This window comes from Oncorhynchus mykiss, chromosome 9 (assembly GCF_013265735.2).
Source record: "Oncorhynchus mykiss isolate Arlee chromosome 9, USDA_OmykA_1.1, whole genome shotgun sequence".
In the NCBI taxonomy this organism is placed as follows: domain Eukaryota; kingdom Metazoa; phylum Chordata; class Actinopteri; order Salmoniformes; family Salmonidae; genus Oncorhynchus; species Oncorhynchus mykiss.
In genome coordinates, this window is record NC_048573.1 from 54633410 (window position 1) to 54658008 (window position 24599).

The following is a 24599-nucleotide window of genomic DNA, read 5'->3' on the forward strand; positions in this document are numbered from 1 at the left end:
GAACACACATTATCCTTCTAACTCTAAACTAACACGACAGAACACACATTATCATTCTAACTCTAAACTAACACGACAGAACACACATTATCATTCTAACTCTAAACTAACACGACAGAACACACATTATCATTCTAACTCTAAACTAACACGACAGAACACACACTATCATTCTAACTCTAAACTAACATGACAGAACACACATTCTCATACTAACTCTGCACCTAACACGACAGAACAGGGCTAAGGTTTCTCCACTGTACTCTACTGTACCAAAATCAATACCACCAGGGCCATTTTCTCTTCATTACAGCAGTTGATTCTGTCTATGTAAGCACTGCGGCGGCCAATTACAACCAATGAGTCACATTATGTTACCGTTTTACACTGCTGACATCACCTGACCTTACCATGGACATCTATTCAGCTAGAGTAGAGTATAGATGACCATCTCCGCGATAACCATATCCTGTAGCGTGACATCAGTCAGAACATCCATTGATTATGGATCATGATCCACTTAATCCATACATATATACTGTCAATTAGAAAACAAGACCATCTACGTGACAGTTGAGGTCAAGGATGACTTTAATATACAGTCTTTTCATCGATCTTCTCCTGAGAAAACGTTACTCCTGGACGAATCTGTCTGTGTTTCCAAAGATGTAGGAGTTTAGACTTTACGGATGCACCGAGTTCTCCTCTCCGTGTCTTTATTGTCAGAACAACAGCGAGAGGAGCTCCCGTGTATAAATCCAGCGCACGTTAATCGAAATTTCTTTCCTTGGAAGTTAAACGGACAGTTTTATGTTTCTCTCCCAGCATTTACAGTGAGGAGATGTAGTACGATGGGCTACCTGGAACTTTTAATTAACTGCTTGTGAATATGGGGAATGGTAAATGATTCTGTCAGTTTGGGAAATAGAGTTCTTGATGTTTGAGGCACGACACTAGCCTTCCACACCGGTATTTCTATTATCCAATGAGGAGAGACAAATGGAGAAAAGGCAGGAGGGGATAGGTAGGACAAACAGAGTGGTTCTCTCTCTCGTCTCTCACCCCCGCCGACCGAACCTTACTCTCCTGAACGCACAATGATTACACACGGTGCAGGAGAATGGTTTATAAACCCGTTTGAAGCAGATTTATCTGGAACCCTGTCTCTGCAGGAGCTAGTAGGGCAAAAAGAGTGAGATTAAGGCCCTGTTGGTTGATTATGAAGTCACATACATACACAACACCACCATCGGGTGGGTCATTTACAGTATGGGAAGATGACATGTCATGCTCTACTGGTGATCCATCACACCTGCTGAACACCCTCAGGAGACAAGATGATGTATGAGACAATGAGACTAATATTATTCACATTGATTAGATATACTTCCGTCCCATATGATGAATTGATAGGTATTTCCTATCTCAACACTAAGGGCGCTAAGGGAGAACAATCCCCTCCAGCTGCTCTGAGTCTAAACCAAGACAAGACAAAACCAGGGCTGTCTACTGGGAAACTGTTGCATCATCTACTCCACAACTTCACCCTCAGGTTGTGTCTCAAACGGCACCCTATTCCCTATATAGTGCAATACTTTTGACCAGGGCCCTTTTCAAAAGTAGTGCACTATATAGGGAATAGGGTGCCATTTGGGATGCATTCTCAGTGCCTGGGAACAACACATGCTCCCTGTAACTCCATGCTTCTCAGTTGTCAGGAGAAGTTATAACAATACTGTCGTGTATCACGTTGTATCTTCGGTAACAGCAGTAAGTGAATCTGATATGTTGAAGAAGGCTACATTTCCTAACTACAATGCCTTCGGAAAGTATTCAGACACCATGACTTTTTCCACATTTTATTACGTTACAGACTTATTCTAAAATTGATTAAATGAAAACAAATCCTCACCAATCTACACACAAAACCCCATAATGACAATGCGAAAACTTTTTTTGTTGCAGATGTATTAAAAATAAAAAACAGAAACTCCTAATTTACATAAGTATTCAGACCCTTTGCTATGAGACTCGGAATTGAGATCAGGTGCATGCTGTCTCCATTGATCATCCTTGAGATGTTTCTACAACTTGATTGGAGTCCACCTGTGGTAAATTCAATTGATTGGACATGATTTGGAAACGCACACCTGTCTAAGGTCCCACAGTTGAGAGTGCATGTCAGAGAAAAAACCAAGCCATGAGGTCGAAGGAGGTCGAGGTGAGAGGTGACCAAGAACACAATTGTCAATCCGATAGAGCTCTAAAGTTCCTCTATGGAGATAGGAGAACCTTCCAGAAGGACAACCATCTCTGCAGCACTACACCAATCAGGCCTTTATGGTAGCGTGGCCAGACTTGAAGCCACTCCTTAGTAAAAGGCACATGACAGCCCGCTTGGAGTTTGCCAAAAAGGCACCTAGAGACTCTCAGACCATTAGAAACAAGATTCTCTGCTCTGATGAAACCAAGATTGAACTCTTTGGCCTGAATGCCAAGCGTCACGTCTGAAGGAAACCTGGCACCATCCCTACGGTGAAGCATAGTGGTGGCAGCATCATGCCGTGGGGATGTTTTTCAGGGGCAGGGACTGGGAGACTAGTTAGGATCGAGGGAAAGATGAATGGAGCAATGTACAGAGAGATCCTTGATGAAAACCTGCCCCATAGCGCTCAGGACCTCAAACTGTGGCAAAGGTTCACCTTCCAACAAGACAATGACCCTAAGTACACAACCAAGGCAACGCAGGACTGGTTTTAGGACAAGTCTCTGAATGTCCTTGAATGGCCCAGCCAGAGCCCCGGACTTGAACCCGATCGAACATCTCTGGAGAGACCTGAAAATATCTGTGCAGCGATGCTCCCCATTCAACTTGACAGAGCTTGAGAGGATCTGCAGAGAAGAATGGGAGAAACTCCCCAAATACAGGCGTGCCAAGCTTGTAGCGTCCTACCCAAGAAGACTCGAGGCTGTAATCGCTGCCAAAGGTGCTTCAACAAAGTACTAATCAAAGGTTCTGAATACTTATGTAAATGTGGTATTTCAGTTTTTTTTATTTTATAAATGAGCAAAAATGTCTAGAAACCTGTTATTGCTTTGTCATTATGAAGTATTGTGTGTAGATGGATGAGGGGGAGGGAAACGATTTAACATATTTTAACGTAACAAAATGTGGAAAAAGTCGAGGTCTGAATACCTTCTGAATGCCCTGTAAATATCTCTGAGAAAAAGACAGACAGAAGAAGATAATGTCCATTCGTATCTGGTGACAGCCAAAGGCCCTTCTCAGGTTGGACACTGTCAACAAATCCCAAGTCTAAAACCATTGTTTTGTAGCTCAGTGAGTGCTGTATGTAAAGATCCTGGTGATTTTTGGCTTAAGTGTAAAACTCCATTCCACAGCTGGGGTAAGCTCCTGTCTGAGCCCATCTCTTTAGCAGGCTGCTGTTTCTGAGAGAATAGCCATCACTCAGCTTTCATCCTACTCTTCTCTCAGGATGGGCCACGGAGAGAAGGAGAGAGAGGAAGCCCTAGAGAGGAGGGAGAGGGAGCGGGAGAGGGAGAGATAAGAGAGACGTTCCCCTCTCTGTTCTGCCGACCACAGGGGCACGGGGCCCATTGACTCCTTCACCAGGTGGAGGCAGAGGCTTTAAAAGAGGAGATGACTGTAGTGAGAGAAAGAGAGAGATCTCTTCAAACCAATTAATTTCCCCACCTCTCCTCATCACTCTTTTTATACGTGTGAGCGAGAGAGAGGGAGCAGAGGGAAAAGCTAGTCTGGCTCTGAATCCCAGACACATTCAGTATTCTGTCTGCCACTGCTGCCTGCTCAGAAGCTAACATCAGTCAAATGTGATCTGCTTTGCCGATATACTGTATGCAGCAGAGATAGGAAAATAAACACCAGATTCTCTCTAGTTAGAGGGAGAGTGCATGTCGGTGTGTATGTGCGCCACTGTGCGGTGAGCCAGAAGCAAGAGTGGGAGGCTGGAAGTGGTTGAACTAGAACCTAGGGGGTGGTGTCTCATCTGACAACCCAGGAACGAAGCTATGGCCAGGGAATAGCCTCAGTATGAGGAGAAAAGGCCATGGGGATCCCTACATGAACATCCATATAACACCTTAACATGAATGGCCATCTAGATAACATGAATGGCCATCTAGATGACATGCAGTACCAGTGAAAAGTTAAAACCCTACTCATTCATTTTTCTTTATTTTCACTATTTTCTACATGGTAGAATAATACTGAAGACATCACAACTATGAAATAACACATATGGAATCATGTAGTAACAAAAAAGTGTTAAACAAATCAAAATACATGTTATATTTGAGATTCTTCAAAGTGGCCACCCTTTCCCTTGATGAGAGCTTTGCACACTCTTGGCGTTCTCTCAACCAGCTTCATGAGGTAGTCACCTGGAATGCATTTCAATTAACGTGTGCTTTGTTAAATTTCAAGAACTTTCAACGTTTCTTGAAGTGCAGTTGCAAAAACCATCAAGCGCTTTGATGAAACTGGCTCTCATGAGGACCGCCACAGAAAAGGAAGACCCAGAGTTACCTCTGCTGCAGAGGATAAGTTCATTACAGTTACCAACTTCAGAAATTGCAGCCCAAATAAATGCTTCACAGAGTTCAAGTAACAGACACATCTTTCCCTTGAAAAAGATCCATGCTCATCAATCAGAAGAGATTGCGTGAATCAGGCCTTCATGGTTGAATTGCTGCAAAGAAACCACTACTAAAGGACACCAATAATAAGAAGAGACCTGCTTGGGCCAAGAAATACGAGCAATGGACATTAGACCGGTGGAAATCTGTCCTTTGAAATCTGTCTTTTGGTCTGATGAGTCTAAATTCCAACCGCCATGTCTTTGTGAGACGCAGAGTAGGTGAATGGATGATGATGATGATTTCTGCATGTGTGGTTCCTACCGTGAAGCATGGAGGAGGATGTGTGATGGTGTGGGGGTGCTTTGCTGGTGACACTGTCTGTGATTTATTTAGAATTCAAGGCACACTTAACCAGCATGGCTACCACAGCATTCTGCAGCAATACGACATCCCATCTGGTTTGCGCTTAGTGGGACTATCATTTGCTTTTCAAAAGGACAATGACCCAAAACACACCTCTAGGCTGTGTAAGGGGTATTTTACCAAGAAGGAGGAGTGATGGAGTGCTGCATCAGATGACATGGCCTCCACAATCACCAGACCTCAACCCAATTGAGATGGTTTGGGATGAGTTGGACCGTAGTTTTGATGTCTTCACTATTATTCTGTAGAAAATAGTACAAAATAAAGAAAAACCCTTGAATGAGTAGGTGTGTCCAAACTTTTGACTGGTACTGTAGGTGATGTACCAGTGGGCCATCCATGCTCATCTATAATACACAGCCGTGCGTTAATAAATCCTAGGACCAGTGGTGATGGAAGTTACACATAATGGTAATCATATTTATAAGACAAAACCATGTAGACTATGAGATGTTTCCACTTGCGCTGCTGTGGCCAGTGTAGTAAGGGAATGTGTGTGTGTGTTTTCCCGCACACTGTTGGTGATTGGGGAGAAGTGTAGGGCACAGGGTCAGGTTCTCTGGGACCGGGGATAGCTTCAGTACTATATACAGTAACTAAGTGGAGTCAGTGTGCTAATGGTCCTCTGCTCCAGCAGAGCAGTAGAGCAGCTAGGCTCAGTAGTCCCCGACTCCTCCCAGCTAACACAGCTACACCACAGAGGACATAACTACTGCAGCCACCCAGGGAAAGACCTCCCTTCACACACTACCTAACCCTCAAAGCATTGCTGAATGTGTGTATCGGCCACTTCTTAAAATCTGTTTCCCTCTATAGGGTTGAATGTTGGGTATTGTTAAAGAATCTGTAAAAGACATGTCCCATGTATTGGTTGTGTCCAGGGTTGAGCTCTGGCTGTGGTGGAGACAGAGCGTGAGAGAGAGAGAGAGAGAGAGAGAGAGAGAGAGAGAGAGAGAGAGAGAGAGATAGAGAGAGAGAGAGAGAGAGATTCATGTTTAACATCGCTGCTTGGACTTGCCGTGTAGTGATCGAACTCTATGTCAAGGCCACTCAAATGGAATCCATTTGTATCAATTACAGCCCATCTTTCCTTTAAAGATTTAGACACATGGAAGTCGATTAGCTGTAATTGCTGGGAAACTGCAGCGAGTCAAACAAAAGGGTGTGTGTCTGTGCTGGAGCTATGGCACTGTAGTGGCCGTTACAGTAGCAGAGATAAGATAACATGAGACAGTAACATCATCTAACACTGCATTTCCACTGGATCTCTTATCACTCTCTATCTGTAGGAAGGTTACTGTAAAGCTACTGTAAAGTGTCACAGATAGAGAGAGGGTGGTCAGTAGCTGGGGAAATAACATAGACTACATACTGATATGGCAGGGGAAGTTTCCTGCATCTGAATATAGGCCAGACAATGTACAGTACAGTACAGAGAGATACCATGTAGTACAGTACAGTACAGTACAGAGAGATATACTATGTAGTGTAGTACAGTACAGAGATATACTATATAGTACAGTACAGAGAGAGATACTATGTAGTACAGTACAGAAAGAGATACTATGCAGTACAGTACAGAAAGAGAAAATATGTAGCACAGTACAGTACAGAGAGAGATACTATGTAGAACAGTACAGAGATAGTTACTATGTAGTACAGTACAGAAAGAGATACTATATAGTACAGTACAGTACAGTACAGAGAGAGATACTATGTAGTACAGTACAGAGAGAGATACTATGTAGTACAGAGACACTATGTAGTACAGTACAGAGAGAGATACAATGTAGTGCAGTACAGTACAGAGATATACTATATAGTACAGTACAGAGAGAGATACTATGTAGTACAGTACAGAAAGAGATACTATGCAGTACAGTACAGAAAGAGAAAATATGTAGCACAGTACAGTACAAAGAGAGATACTATGTAGAACAGTACAGAGAGAGTTACTATGTAGTACAGTACAGAAAGAGATACTATATAGTACAGTACAGTACAGAGAGAGATACTATGTAGTACAGTACAGAGAGAGATACTATGTAGTACAGTACAGAGAGAGATAATATGTAGTACAGAGAGAGACACTATGTAGTACAGTACAGAGAGAGATACAATGTAGTGCAGTACAGTACAGAGATATACTATATAGTACAGTACAGAGAGATATACTATGTAGTACAGTACAGAGAGAGATACTATGCAGTACAGTACAGAAAGAGATACTATGTAGTACATTACAGTACAGAGAGACATACTATGTAGTACAGAGAGAGATACTATGTAGTACAGTACAGAGAGAGATACTATGTAGTACAGAGAGTGATACTATGCAGTACAGTACAGAAAGAGATACTATGTAGTACAGTACAGAGAGAGATACTATGTAGTACAGTACAGTACAGAGAGAGATACTATGTAGTACAGTGCAGAGAGAGATACTATTGGGTACAGTCCAGAGAGAGATACTATGCAGTACAATACAGAGAGAGATACTATTCAGTACAGTACAGAGAGAGATACTATGTAGTGTAGTACAGAGAGAGTTACTATGTAGTACAGTACAGAAAAAGATACTATATAGTACAGTACAGTACAGTACAGAGAGAGATACTATGTAGTACAGTACAGAGAGAGAGATACTATGTAGTACAGAGACACTATGTAGTACAGTACAGAAAGATATACTATGTAGTGTAGTACAGTACAGAGATATACTATATAGTACAGTACAGAGAGAGATACTATGTAGTACAGTACAGAAAGAGATACTATGCAGTACAGTACAGAAAGAGAAAATATGTAGCACAGTACAGTACAGAGAGAGATACTATGTAGAACAGTACAGAGATAGTTACTATGTAGTACAGTACAGAAAGAGATACTATATAGTACAGTACAGTACAGTACAGAGAGAGATACTATGTAGTACAGTACAGAGAGAGATACTATGTAGTACAGAGACACTATGTAGTACAGTACAGAGAGAGATACAATGTAGTGCAGTACAGTACAGAGATATACTATATAGTACAGTACAGAGAGAGATACTATGTAGTACAGTACAGAAAGAGATACTATGCAGTACAGTACAGAAAGAGAAAATATGTAGCACAGTACAGTACAAAGAGAGATACTATGTAGAACAGTACAGAGAGAGTTACTATGTAGTACAGTACAGAAAGAGATACTATATAGTACAGTACAGTACAGAGAGAGATACTATGTAGTACAGTACAGAGAGAGATACTATGTAGTACAGTACAGAGAGAGATAATATGTAGTACAGAGAGAGACACTATGTAGTACAGTACAGAGAGAGATACAATGTAGTGCAGTACAGTACAGAGATATACTATATAGTACAGTACAGAGAGATATACTATGTAGTACAGTACAGAGAGAGATACTATGCAGTACAGTACAGAAAGAGATACTATGTAGTACATTACAGTACAGAGAGACATACTATGTAGTACAGAGAGAGATACTATGTAGTACAGTACAGAGAGAGATACTATGTAGTACAGAGAGTGATACTATACAGTACAGTACAGAAAGAGATACTATGTAGTACAGTACAGAGAGAGATACTATGTAGTACAGTACAGTACAGAGAGAGATACTATGTAGTACAGTGCAGAGAGAGATACTATTGGGTACAGTCCAGAGAGAGATACTATGCAGTACAATACAGAGAGAGATACTATTCAGTACAGTACAGAGAGAGATACTATGTAGTGTAGTACAGAGAGAGTTACTATGTAGTACAGTACAGAAAAAGATACTATATAGTACAGTACAGTACAGTACAGAGAGAGATACTATGTAGTACAGTACAGAGAGAGAGATACTATGTAGTACAGAGACACTATGTAGTACAGTACAGAGAGATATACTATGTAGTGTAGTACAGTACAGAGATATACTATATAGTACAGTACAGAGAGAGATACTATGTAGTACAGTACAGAAAGAGATACTATGCAGTACAGTACAGAAAGAGAAAATATGTAGCACAGTACAGTACAGAGAGAGATACTATGTAGAACAGTACAGAGATAGTTACTATGTAGTACAGTACAGAAAGAGATACTATATAGTACAGTACAGTACAGTACAGAGAGAGATACTATGTAGTACAGTACAGAGAGAGATACTATGTAGTACAGAGACACTATGTAGTACAGTACAGAGAGAGATACAATGTAGTGCAGTACAGTACAGAGATATACTATATAGTACAGTACAGAGAGAGATACTATGTAGTACAGTACAGAAAGAGATACTATGCAGTACAGTACAGAAAGAGAAAATATGTAGCACAGTACAGTACAAAGAGAGATACTATGTAGAACAGTACAGAGAGAGTTACTATGTAGTACAGTACAGAAAGAGATACTATATAGTACAGTACAGTACAGAGAGAGATACTATGTAGTACAGTACAGAGAGAGATACTATGTAGTACAGTACAGAGAGAGATAATATGTAGTACAGAGAGAGACACTATGTAGTACAGTACAGAGAGAGATACAATGTAGTGCAGTACAGTACAGAGATATACTATATAGTACAGTACAGAGAGATATACTATGTAGTACAGTACAGAGAGAGATACTATGCAGTACAGTACAGAAAGAGATACTATGTAGTACATTACAGTACAGAGAGACATACTATGTAGTACAGAGAGAGATACTATGTAGTACAGTACAGAGAGAGATACTATGTAGTACAGAGAGTGATACTATGCAGTACAGTACAGAAAGAGATACTATGTAGTACAGTACAGAGAGAGATACTATGTAGTACAGTACAGTACAGAGAGAGATACTATGTAGTACAGTGCAGAGAGAGATACTATTGGGTACAGTCCAGAGAGAGATACTATGCAGTACAATACAGAGAGAGATACTATTCAGTACAGTACAGAGAGAGATACTATGTAGTGTAGTACAGAGAGAGTTACTATGTAGTACAGTACAGAAAGAGATACTATATAGTACAGTACAGTACAGTACAGAGAGAGATACTATGTAGTACAGTACAGAGAGAGAGATACTATGTAGTACAGAGGCACTATGTAGTACAGTACAGAGAGAGATACAATGTAGTGCAGTACAGTACAGAGATACTATGCAGTACAGTACAGAAAGAGAAAATATGTAGCACAGTACAGTACAGTACAGAGAGATACTATGTAGAACAGTACAGAGAGAGATACTATGTAGTACAGTACAGAAAGAGATACTATGCAGTACAGTACAGAAAGAGAAAATATGTAGCACAGTACAGTACAGTACAGAGAGATACTATGTAGAACAGTACAGAGAGAGTTATTATGTAGTACAGTACAGAAAGAGATACTATATAGTACAGTACAGTACAGAGAGAGATACTATGTAGTACAGTACAGAGAGAGATACTATGTAGTACAGTACAGAGAGAGATAATATGTAGTACAGAGAGAGACACTATGTAGTACAGTACAGAGAGAGATACAATGTAGTGCAGTACAGTACAGAGATATACTATATAGTACAGTACAGAGATATATACTATGTAGTACAGTACAGAGAGAGATACTATGCAGTACAGTACAGAAAGATATACTATGTAGTACATTACAGTACAGAGAGACATACTATGTAGTACAGAGAGAGATACTATGTAGTACAGTACAGAGAGAGATACTATGTAGTACAGAGAGAGATACTATGCAGTACAGTACAGAAAGAGATACTATGTAGTACAGTACAGAGAGAGATACTATGTAGTACAGTACAGTACAGAGAGAGATACTATGTAGTACAGTACAGAGAGAGATACTATTCAGTACAGTCCAGAGAGAGATACTATGCAGTACAATACACAGAGAGATACTATTCAGTACAGTACAGAGAGAGATACTATGTAGTGTAGTACAGACAGAGAGAGAGAGATACTATGTAGTACAGCGAGAGATACTATGTAGTACAGTACAGAGAGAGATACTATGTAGTACAGAGAGAGATACTATGTAGTACAGTACAGTACAGAGAGAGATACTATGTAGTACAGAGGAGATATTATATAGTACAGTACAGTACAGAGAGAGATACTATGTAGTACAGTACAGAAAGATATACTTTGTAGTACAGTACAGAGAGAGATACTATGTAGAAGAGAGAGAGATACTATGCAGTACAGTACAGAAAGAGATACTATGTAGTAAAGTACAGAGAGAGATACTATGTAGTACAGTACAGAGATAGTTACTATGTAGTACAGTACAGAGAGAGATACTATGTAGTACAGTACAGTACAGAGAGATACTATGTAGTACAATACAAAGAGAGATACTATTCAGTACAGTACAGAGAGAGATACTATGTAGTGTAGTACAGACAGAGAAAGATACTATGTAGTACAGAGAGAGATACTATGTAGTGCAGTACAGAGAGAGATACTATGCAGTACAGAGAGATACTATGTAGTACTGAGAGATACTATATAGTACAGTACAGTACAGAGAGAGATACTATGTAGTACAGTACAGAGAGAGATACTATGTAGTACAGAGAGAGATAGTATGTAGTACAGAGAGAGATACTATGTAGTACAGTACAGAGAGAGATACTATGCAGTACAGAGAGATACTATGTAGTACTGAGAGATACTATATAGTACAGTACAGTACAGAGAGAGATACTATGTAGTACAGTACAGAGAGAGATACTATGTAGTACAGAGAGAGATAGTATGTAGTACAGAGAGATACACTATGTAGTGCAAAACAGAGAGATACTATGTAAAGCAGCAGTGTATCCCATAAGTACTCTCTCTGGGGATGCTATATGACTAATGCAGAGTTCTCATCTTGCTCTGTACATTTTCTGCCGTATAAATAAAACTGTCATGTTCAAATGCAGGAAGAAATCTTTCCCCTGGTGCAAGAGTAAAGGGCCTGTCCCCCATATGGAAGGAGATTCATATTCATGCTATCAATTAGGACACATGGAGGTGTACGGCACAGAGCGGGGGAGTGGGGGAGTGTAGAGCAGAATATACACACATGCTGTACTGAATATACACCATGCACTCAGTCACATAACAGGCATTGTGCACCACACATTTTTATGGTTATTCTACCTCTCCTTTTCCCCCCTCATTTTCCGTTTTTCTCCTCCTCCTCTACCCCTCAAACGTGGAGGTTAAACGGCACTGGCTGATATTCCCCCGAGGACATGCGCCGCGTTTGTGGCAGAGGCCGTCACGCTTGGACGGAGCCTGCCTCCCCAATCATTTGATGGAAAATGGCTATTGATATTCAGTCATCAGTTTCTGGGGATGTCGGGGGTGGGGGGTGGTGGGGCTGCAGGCTTGGCGGCGTTATGATGGAGTGGACGGTAACCTGTCTGTCTGTCCCGTAAGTAAGGCCTTATCACGAAAAGGTATCTCTGTCACAGGGTGTCACAGAGTCAGGCAGTGTCACAGAGCCAGGCGGTATCACAGAGACAGGCGGTGTCACAGAGACAGGCAGTGTCACAGAGCCTGGTGGTATCACAGATACAAGCAGTGTCAAAGAGCCAGGCGGTATCACAGAGACAGGCGGTGTCACAGAGCCAGGCGGTATCACAGAGACAGGCAGTGTCACAGAGCCAGGCGGTATCACAAAGCCAGGCAGTGTTACAAAGCCAGGCGGTGTTACAGAGCCAGGCGGTGGCACAGAGCCAGGCGGTGTCACAGAACCAGACGGTGTCACAGAGTCAGGCGGTGTAACAGAACCAGGCGGTGTCACAGAGCCAGGCGGTGTCACAGAGCCAGGCGGCGTCAAAGAGCTTGACAGTCCTTACTTCTGTCACCTCATGTCACTATGCCTCAGAGCAGCCAGGAGACATAAACACACACATACAGCTCTGCTCTGACATATATTAATGTAATACTGCATAGCCATCAAGAGAAGGGCCGGGAGGAGAGGGTGAGGGGGGCTGAAGGGAGAGGGAGAGAGGGCCACGGGGTGTTAAATAGCAATCCAGAGGAGTGAGAGGGGCATTTTGAAGAAGCCGCTTCAATTTAAACCACCGAGATGAATCCTTAGCGGTAAGCCTTGGTGGTCCCTAATCTCGCATCACCCTTCTAACCAATTCCATCTCTTCTATTCTGATAAAGAGAGAGGCTGGGAAGGGGAGGAAGAATAGAGGGGTGGTGGGGGGAGCCCCCAGTAATGATGGAGGAAACGCCTTTAATGAGTGTTCAAGAGGAGGCCCTCCAATTAGAGCTTAGGGGAGAAACCACATGAAAGAACAGAGAGATCAGGGAGAAAAGGAGAAAGAGAAGACGGTACAAATAACTGGGGAAGAGGGGAGATTTCTCTTTCCGCTGGTGATTTGGTTAAGAGGGGGATTTGGACACTAATTCCATCAATGGGGATCACAGAGAGATCCCCTTTCCGTTGCCTGTGATGAGGGGTGCTGACTGGGGGAGGAACATTTGTGAGGGGAGCGGGGGTTGGGCAGGGGGGCTGGCTCAGTGCTAGAAATCAAACGGAAGCAATCACAAAGAGTGGCTGGAGTGTCTGACAAAGAAAAACCCCACACAAACACACATGCGCACTTAACGTATACGATTGTGTAAATGTGAGTGTTTGTTGGTGGTAGTGTGTTTTTACACACCGCGAGTGTGTGTGCCAAGCTTGTACCTGTTTGTCTGTGAGGGCATAGATGTGCTGGTGGTCTGGGCTGAAGAGCAGGTCTCTGTGGATGGGACTCCCCTCGCTCACCGTCACGTTCTCATACAGTATGGCAGGTTGGTTGACAGAGTTCACCAGGATCTGAAACACACAATAGTCGTTAGTACATTTACAGCACAGGACAGCTGTCAGTTCAGTAAAGTTACAGTCCATACTGTACATATGTTATAGGGAGAAGGCAGAGCAGGTAGAAAGTGAAGTATGGCAGGTAGTCTCTGTAATGGTAAGACTTGTCAAATAAAAGTGTATTGTGTGTAATGTTAGTGACAGAATGACAGAGCACTGTGGAGCATCTCAGCCACAACATAAAGGAAACCAAAGGCCTCTAAATCTGACAGTCCATTCCTGCTCCACAACCATAAATCATCAGACAACTCCACACGCTGGTGCTGTTGTTGCTGCACTCTGCACCCCACACTACAGAGAGAGAAAACTCTCCTCTCTTTCTCACACACACACACGCGCACACGCACACACACACACACACATACACACACACACACATACACACTCAAGCTCTCTCTCCTCTCAAACACACACACAAACAAATGCACAGACACACACATACCCTGTCCTGACCTATTGTTCCATTTCTGCACAACTAAGTCTCAGTTTGTCCGTGTTGTTATTATGACAAAATAATGATCTGAGCATTGTAATGGCTGATGCATAAGAATGACCTACGTCGAACCAGGTACTCAAAATACCAAAACAAAGGTCAAATACATATTCAACTATTCTGCCTCCAGAAATGCCTCCCTGTACAGTAGAAGCTCTTTGTATAATAATAATAATCAATCAGAGTTGTGTTGCCCTTTCATGTGTTTGACTGGTTGCCAGGGGCTAGCAGCAGGAGCAGCAGCAGCTATTACTGACTGTATTTACTGTTGGGTTTGTCCTTAGAGTGCAACAGCCTGCCAGTCTCCTTCCTGAGTCTGTTATGTCCCACTGGAGACCTTCCTGCCTGGCTATAGCTATCATCACCAGACACTGCAGTCTCCCTGCTCAGGGTCTAGTGGATAATACAGGCATTTAGCTAACACACAGCACTGGGTCTTTCTACCCCTCTTTTAAGGGGAAGGCTTGGTTAGGAGAGACTAATGTGCTAAATCAACTGGTACTTGGACAATAACAACAGCTGCCACCCCCCACACACACCATTTGATGTTGATGTGAGGTCGGGGGAGTGTGACCTCCCCGTTCCCTTGTATTTCAGGCTCTAATGATGTACTCGGTCCACGTCCCAGGTCAGCTTGATTAATGGCCTGCCTTCTCTCTACCACTCTGCCTGGGCACCAGGGAGGATATTACCTGGCTGGGCCCGATGACACCAGTACTACCATCATCTCCACCAGACCCAGACCCGGAGCCCCACCCCACCACAAAAAAAACTGATAAAATAACACCTCACGGCACAACGTGGACTGAGTAAGGGACACGCACACATGCACACACACACACTCTAACACACTCACTCTACACACACACACATTGTAATATTGTAGTATTTTATTGTACATTTGTAATAATAGAGTAATAATGTGTCACAACGTGGCCTTTTGGGTGTATATCGTGAACCCCCCCCCCCCCCCCCCCCCTTCTCACTCACTTTCTCTCCCACATCAGGTTTTACAACAGTCATAAATACCTGGTAGAAACTGCCATGCAGTACTGAGAGAGAGAGTCTAGCAGAATAAGAGCTTCTCTTTGTTCAAAACTCCTAATCCCCAAAATGGGAGAACTAAAAAATACTTCTATTTTTGAGAATGTGGGAATGGTCCGTGGACACTTAAGGGACAGTCATGACGAGTGTGTTTCATTTGGTGATCTCATGAAGGACAGGAAACACACATAACTGTATCTCTTAAAGTGGACATTTCCCAGCTGTTTACATCTAAATATTGTGAAAATATATGATTGAATATGAAACTATTTGTGAGAAGATGTAATGTCACGTTGGCCTTCTAAACGAGATACTTGTTTAGTTATAAAGTTTTAACTAGTCAGTGGCCACACCCCCGTGAGCCCAGACATTACATCAGGCGTCATAGAACCGCCCCTTTTTCCACAGAGTATAAAACCCACTTCCTACAAAATGTACATTAAGTCAGAGAACGCCGGGACAGAGTGGCTACAATTCTATAGATCATTAGACCATACAGCTAAAGTTTTGGCTACACAGCTGGAAATGGTTAAACTCTGGGACTATCGATCACTACAGAATAAGAGCAAATCTTAGACATATAATTACTAGTCTGCAGCTAGAAATTACGTAAGTCTAGTACGAGAATACCGACAACCACGGAAGCATCTATTCTAAGAACATGGTATGCCTGACATATCCATTACAACAGACACTATCCAGAGCCGCAGAGAAAGCTACAACTACTAAAGACATTGTGATTTATGGGGAAGTTAACCAGAGAATCTCTGATGAACTGACTCTCCAGCAGACTGACCGGCAATTCCAAAAACGACATACGGTTGTAAATATATACATTGCAATTAATCTCGAATGAGCGGCCGTTCAAGCGCAAAGGATTAGCATTTCAATTAATATAATTAAACTGTGTGATTATTAAGTTAGTTAGTAAATAAATAATTAAGGCAATTTGTATATCGCTGATTCATGATTTAGGATAGGGTTCGTGCAGATATCCAAGGGTTTGTGACGGTATTAATAATTCATTCATAGAAGACTAATTAATCAGATATTAAAATATCTGAAGAGTTGTTTTCGGAAAATTACAACTCTATAAATCTCAACATTTTCCATGGTGCCCCGACTTTCAAGTGAATTAATGTTTACATGATTAGTTTAATCACGTAATAATTAAACCTAAAGAACTGATTTGATATAAATGAGTATTCACATTTAATGATAGTTCAGACACAATAAATGTAATAATGTCTTGTACAATGTATTGTTTTATTTATGATGCAGGCTGTTGTTTTGTTGAGCTGTAATTGTTTTATTTATTATGTACACTGTTGTTTTGTTGAGCTGTAATTGTTTTATTTCTGTTTGGACCACAGGAAGAGTAGCTGCTGTCTTGGAAGCTAACGGGGATCCCAATAAATACTAAATACTAATAGAAGGGGGCTTCGACTGGGAGGGTAGGAGAGAGGAGGAGAGCGGAGGAGACCCCCCCAGCTCCTGCCCCATCTACCGACTTCCAAAGGCCTTCTGACATCAGTCAGCCTGCTCTTAGTTTTAGGAAGGTGTCCTGCCCTGAAGCTTGTATCACAGTACAGCACAGAGAAGTGATGTGGATCAAGTGGTTCAGGAGGAAAGCCTGAGCAGCATGACCATCAGGCCGTATGGTCTCAAACTCCAGTCTCCCCAACAACTGTGTAGTGTGTAGCATCCTCTAGAGGGGCATCCTCCAGAGGGGCACCGCAGTCAGGGGTCATCCAGTAGACTGGAGGAAGAAGGCTGAAGGGGATGATAAAGAGGCTAGCAGGCCTGTGATTTGTGGTAGTGTGGCTCCCTCCCTCTACCTATAGGACGAGTCTCATTTAAGAGCTAACGGGCCAACACCGATAATACCAAGGACACTGCATCCTATCTCTCTCTACTGCTCTTTCTCTCCCTCTCTTCACTCTCTTCCAGAGAGAGGCTACCAAACTAGGATCAGCAAATACTCTTCAGGAGAAGTAGGGAGAGGGGGAATAAATGAGGAAACTTAAGGCACCTCTTTCCTCGCCCCTGATTCATACTGTACTCCGTCTGCACTAACCTACTCAAACTTTTCACTCTGTTACTAGCAGCCTAAGGTAAGACACGGGGTGGGGGCATATGCATTTATGTAAACAACAGCTGTCTACATACCACCACAGACAGAGGTGGGCACTAAATCCGCATTCAATGAGCTGTATTCCGCTATAAGCAAACAGGAAAATGCTCATCCAGAGGCGGCGCTCCTAGTGGCCGGTGACATTAATGCAGGGAAACTTAAATCAGTTTTACCTAATTTCTATCAGCATGTTAAATGTGCAACCAGAGGGACAACAATTCTAGACCACCTTTACTCCACAAAGCTCTCCCTTGCCCTCCATTTGGCAAATCTGACAATAACTCTATCCTCCTGAATCCAAGCTAAAATTAAAGCAGGAAGCACCAGTGATTCGGTCTATAAAAAGTGGTCAGATGAAGCAGATGCTAAACCCCAGGACTGTTTTCCTAGCACAGACTGGAATATGTTCCGGGATTCTTCCGATGGCATTGAGGAATACAATATAATCCTCACTGGCTTCATCAATAAGTGCATCGAGGACGTCGTCCCCACAGTGACTGTACGTACATACCCCAACCAGAAGCCATGGATTACAGGCAACATTCGCACTGAGCTAAAGGGTAGAGCTGTCGATGAGCGGGACTCTAACCCACAAGCCTATAAGAAATCCCACTATGCCCTCCGACGAACCATCAAACAGGGAAAACATCAATACAGGACTAAGATCGAATCGTACTACACCGGCTCCAACACTCGTCTGATGAGGCAGGGCTTGCAAACTATTACAGACTACAAAAGGAAGCACAGCAGAGAGCTGCCCAGTGACACGAGCCTACCAGACAAGCTAAATAACTTCTATGCTCGCTTCGAGGCAAGATACACTGAAACATGCATGAGAGCATCAACTGTTTCAGATGACTGTGTGATCACGCTCTCCGCAGACGATGTGAGTAAGACCTTTAAACAGCTCAACATTTACAAGGCTTCTGGGCCAGATGGATTACCAGGACGTGTACTCCGAGCATGCGCTGACCAACTGGCAAATGTCTGACATTTTCAACCTCTCCTTGTCTGAGTCTGTAATACCAACATGTTTCAAGCAGACCACCATAGTCCCTGTGCCCAAGAACACTAAGGTAACCTGCCTAAATGACTACCGACCCGTAGCACTCACATCTGTAGCCATGACATGCTTTGAAAGGCTGGTTATGGCTCACATCAACACCATTATCCCAGAAACCCTAGACAGACTCCAATCTGCATACCGCCCCAACAGATCCACAGATGATGCAATCTCCATTGCACTCCACACTGCCCTTTCCCACCTGGACAAAAGGAACACCTATGTGAGAATGCTATTCATTGACTACAGCTCAGCGTTCAACACCATAGTGCCCTCAAAGCTCATCACTAAGCTAAGGACCCTGAGTTTAAACACCTCCCTCTGCAACTGGATCCTGGACTTCCTGACGGGCCACCCCCAGGTGGAAAGTGTAGGTAACAACATATCCGCCTCGCTGATCCTTAACACGGGGGCCCCTCAGGGGTGCATACTCAGTCCCCTCCTGTACTCCCTGTTCACTCATGACTGCATGGCCAGGCACGACTCCAACACCATCATTAAGTTTGCCGATGACACAACAGTGGTAAGCCTAATCACAGACAACGATGAGACAGTCTTTAGGGAGGTGGTCAGAGACTTGACCATGTGGTGCAAGGACAACAACCTCTCCCTCAACGTGAGACTGAAAAGATTTGGCATTGGTCCTCAGATCCTCAAAAGGTTTTACAGCTGCACCATCGAGAGAATCCTGATGGGTTGCATCACTGCCTGGTATGACAACTGCTTGGCCTCCGACCACAAGGCACTACAGAGGGTAGTGCGTACGGCCTAGTACATCACCGGTGCCAAGCTTCCTGCCATCCAGGACCTCTATACGAGGTGGTGTCAGAGGAAGGCCCTAAAACTTGTCACCCTAGTCCAGCCACCCCCAGTCATAGACTGTTCTCTCTGCTATCGCAAGGCAAGCGGTACTGGGGTGCCAAGTCTAGGTCCAAGAGGCTCCTAAACAGCTTCTACCCCCAAGCCATAAGACTCCTGAACAGCTAATCAAATGGCTACCCAGACTTTTGCATTGACCCCCCACCCCCCTCCCACGCTGCTACTACTCTCTGTTATTATCTATGCATAGTCACTTTAATAACTCTACCTACATGTACATAATTACCTCAATTAACTCGACACCAGTGCCCCTGAACATTGACACATTGACTCTGTACCGATACCCCCTGTATATAGCTCCACTATTGTTATTTACTTCTGCTCTTTAATTATTTGTTATTCTTATCTTTTACTTTTTTTGGGTATTTCCTTAAAATTGCTTTGTTGGTTAAGGGCTTGTAAGTAACATTTCACTGTAAGGTGTACCTGTTGTATTCGGCGCATGTGACAAATACAATTTGATTTGATTGGAATATTCTACTTCCTACATAAGGGATGGCTCAGAGGGAATATGGCACTCCCCCTTCCCCCTCTAATCTTACTTAAGAGGGACCCCTATATGGTTAACAATTAGCCAAGCTAATAATTGAGTATGATGCATGTTCTATGATGGGAGTAAATGGCCTACTCCAATCCATTTACTATAGGATCAAGGTTTCTAGCTCTACAATTGTAGCGTAAAGGTATTTCAGTATTTCAATATTCTGTGGACTGAGCACAAGTTTCCTAGACACACACACACACACACACACACACACAGACACACAGACACACACACACACACACAGACACGCACACACAGACACGCACACACACACACACACACACACACACACAAACATGCACACACGCACAAAGACACACACACAAACACAGACACACACACACAAACAAACACAGACACAGACACACACACACACACACACACACAGGCACACACACAAAGACACACACAGATACACACACACACACACACACACACACACAGAAACAGACACACACACAGGCACACACAGACACACACACACACACACACAGCCAGGGCCATGCTGAGAGAGGAGACCGCTCCACAGATTTCTCAAACAATAGCCTCTTGGACACGAGCCAGGAGTTTTGCAAGAGCGAGAGGGAGAGCGGAGAAATTCACTGCGTTCAAGTCAGTCTCGCCTCATAAAGGTGTCGAGAGATATGAAGTGGGGAGGACAGTGGGAAAAATAACAACAAATTCAATTCCTGCCGGGCTGAAGGCTTTAAATGCGGCGAGCGGCGTGTGCAGCCGAGTGACCACGGTGCTACAGCCCCGTTGAGGCTTATTGCTGTTGTCCCCACAGTAGATACCATGTCACTGGCGCTCAATCACAAGGAGAGGTCATAGCACTGCTCTGCTGGTCCAGTCAGCCACCTCCAACACTCCACGTCAGCACAGTCCTTTGTTTACCCTAACGTCCTAATCGCCTGGAGGATCACGCACACAGGATCACTCACAGAAGCACACACACACACACACACACACACACACACACACACACACACACACACACAGAGTAAAGGAAAACTCCCCATCACAATGTTTTGAACCTCACACTGACAGTAAGTACAGTTGTCCAATGCAGGTGTTCCTTAGGCCAGTGTTTCCCGACCCTGGTCCTCTAGTACCCCCAACAGTACACATTCTTATTGGAACCCTGGACAAACACACCTCCTTCAACTTGTCAACTAATCAACAAGCCCCAATGAGCTGAATGAGGTGTGTTTGTCCAGGGTTACAATGACAATGTGTACTGTTGTGGAACTGGGGGACCAGGGTTGGGAAACACTGCCTTAGTTACTGTACAACCCTCCTCAATCTGTTTTATTGGAGTGGGAGGGACAGGGTAGGACAGACCCAGGTTACCCACCCCTCTTCCCTTGAGGTCACCAGCAGGTCACACCTTGGCTGCTCACACGCACACCAAACACAGCCTCGGACAAACCTTATTGTCTAGTGCAGTTCCAGGGCATCACGGCTGTCTGCTAGTGACATAACCACATTAGAGTAGGTCAGTAGTGGGAGGATGATAGGAAGGGATGCAAGCATGCACACGCTATAACACAGCAGTAGTATGAGGGCCAGTGTCAAGTGTTCCTTCTGGGATTGGATCTCCATCCAGAGTCAAAGGTCAAGCTCATTCCACTGCTGGTATCTTCCATTAGATTAGACTGGAGTGGAGTGGAGCGATGGCAGGGGCGGTGCGGGGGGGAGGGGTATTCTCACTATCTGTACAGGAAGCCAGCGTTGTGGTTGCCATGCAACACAACACCGGGCAGGAAATACCTGCAGAGATTAAGACAAATGAATGACAGGTGCTTTGTCATGAGTTCTCCCTCCTTTCCTCTCTCCTCCCCCTCTTCTCTCCTCCCTCCCAGCCTGTCCTGTGTCCATGCCAGACACTACAGCAACCACTGACCCTTCAAATCCCAGTTGTTGGAAATCTATTTACTCTGGCTTGGAGAGGGGCACAGAGAGACATTAGGCTAATGAAATCAAACAGGGGCACTTTCCAGATGAGACTGGAACCAATTTCATTAAGCTCCCAGTGATGTGCTGTGTAGCACCATGGGCTGTAGAGAGGATAATGGGAAGGCATGATGATCAATACCAAGGCAGAGTTCAAGTCTAATAGTCAATAGTTTGTCACTTTCTCCCTCTGTTTGGACTATCATAGTATTTTTCACTTACGGAACAAATGTAATAATTGTGACACATTTCAAAATACTTTGCAACGAGCAAATCATCAACAGAGCTTGGTGAAATCCACGCTCGTGGACCCTCAGCCCACTCAATGTTGGTCGGTATTTTACCACACCTGTTCAATTCAATGAGCCAAAAACATCAACCATTGTACATGGTTATTAAACTGATCACGCCCACTGTTAGACATCAGATACAATGATGAGACCTGGTACTACTGTCTGTCTCAGTCTGTGTTATATAATGATGAGACCTGGTACTACTGTCTGTCTCAGTCTGTGTTATATAATGATGAGACCTGGTACTACTGTCTGTCTCAGTCTGTGTTATATAATGATGAGACCTGGTACTGCTGTCTGTCTCAGTCTGTGTTATATAATGATGAGACCTGGTACTACTGTCTGTCTCAGTCTGTGTTATATAATGATGAGACCTGGTACTACTGTCTGTCTCAGTCTGTGTTATATAATGATGAGACCTGGTACTACTGTCTGTCTCAGTCTGTGTTATATAATGATGAGACCTGGTACTACTGTCTGTCTCAGTCTGTGTTATATAATGATGAGACCTGGTACTGCTGTCTGTCTCAGTCTGTGTGTGACCCTTCCTTTCTGGAGGGCATCCAGAGTATCACACACACTTGCTGACGGCACAGTCTGCATCTCCTCCTCATCACCTCCTCTGTACACACACACACACACACACACACACACACATGGACACATGCACACACTTCTACCGACCTACACATACATTCAGCCAGATCAGCGAGACAGGTATAAAGACAGACAGTACTGTAGCCCTATGGTAGCATGTTACAACCTGGACCTGACGCCCGCCTCTGCTGTAGTCTGTCATTAATAATAAGAAACATTTTCTGTATGAGAGACAGAGAAAGGCATGAATACCCCCCCCCCCCCCTCCCTCTCCCTCCCTCTGTTTGAAGCTCCCTCCTTCATCATGACTGCATCTGTTCTCCCCTTGTAGCGGTGGTCCTCTGGGACTGGCTGGCATGTCTCAGCCTAAACCCTCTTTAATCTTTCAGAGCCCGATGGGTAGAGTTTCTCCTGCGCCAGTCATCCCCGCTGCCATCTCCCCACTCTGCCACTACAACCACAGCTCCGCTCGCTGCTGCTCTTGACATAACTAGGTCTCCCCGTGCATAGTACAGCAGCTATCCGCTAGACTCCTGCCTTTGATACGCGGTCCTTAGAAGTGGAGATCTGCATCTGATTGAACCCAATCACTGGCTAACTAATGAGATGGAGGGGGGCAACCAGCACGGCCACCACTCAGTCCTCAACCCTGCCCATGTCTGCCCGGCCGTGCCAGTCGGCCGTCCCCTGATGGAAGGGAACACAGCAGCGTCTTGGCATGGCACGCAACAGACATTCTGAAACATGAGTCTCGGTGACGCAGTTTTGTGACAATGAGAGCAAGGTTCAAAGAACCAAAAGTAGGTTACATGCTGCAGCATGTTGCAGCTGAATGTACAGTTATCAGGCTTCTAGTAGCTTCTGTGGTGTTTGTGTTGTGATTGAGTTGTACCTTCATTAAGAAGGGTTGTTCTGTGGTGTTTGTGTTGTGATTGAGTTGTACCTTCATTAAGAAGGGTTGTTCTGTGGTGTTTGTGTTGTGATTGAGTTGTACCTTCATTAAGAAGGGTTGTTCTGTGGTGTTTGTGTTGTGACTGAGTTGTACCTTCATTAAGAAGGGTTGTTCTGTGGTGTTTGTGTTGTGATTGAGTTGTACCTTCATTAAGAAGGGTTGTTCTGTGGTGTTTGTGTTGTGATTGAGTTGTACCTTCATTAAGAAGGGTTGTTCTGTGGTGTTTGTGTTGTGACTGAGTTGTACCTTCATTAAGAAGGGTTGTTCTGTGGTGTTTGTGTTGTGACTGAGTTGTACCTTCATTAAGAAGGGTTGTTCTGTGGTGTTTGTGTTGTGACTGAGTTGTACCTTCATTAAGAAGGGTTGTTCTGTGGTGTTTGTGTTGTGATTGAGTTGTACCTTCATTAAGAAGGGTTGTTCTGTGGTGTTTGTGTTGTGATTGAGTTGTACCTTCATTAAGAAGGGTTGTTCTGTGGTGTTTGTGTTGTGATTGAGTTGTACCTTCATTAAGAAGGGTTGTTCTGTGGTGTTTGTGTTGTGATTGAGTTGTACCTTCATTAAGAAGGGTTGTTCTGTGGTGTTTGTGTTGTGACTGAGTTGTACCTTCATTAAGAAGGGTTGTTCTGTGGTGGACAGGAGAATAAAGAGTGTGTGAAGGAAGGGGTGATTTTTCCTTGAGTGGATGGTCAGGGGGCCGGAATATAATTACAAATCATTTGTAGAATGCAAATTGACCGCAAG

General features: G+C 43.6%; 1 protein-coding gene across 2 annotated transcripts in view; it reads right to left on the minus strand.

Moving 5' to 3' along the window:
- plxna1a (plexin A1a) overlaps positions 1–24599 on the minus strand; it is a 279597-nt gene that overhangs the window by 115201 nt on the left and 139797 nt on the right. For both annotated transcript variants that reach the window (XM_036988338.1, XM_036988339.1), the window contains exon 4: positions 13730–13861. In XM_036988338.1, the coding sequence (XP_036844233.1) occupies positions 13730–13861 (132 nt within the window). The remainder of the gene's footprint in view (positions 1–13729; positions 13862–24599) is intronic.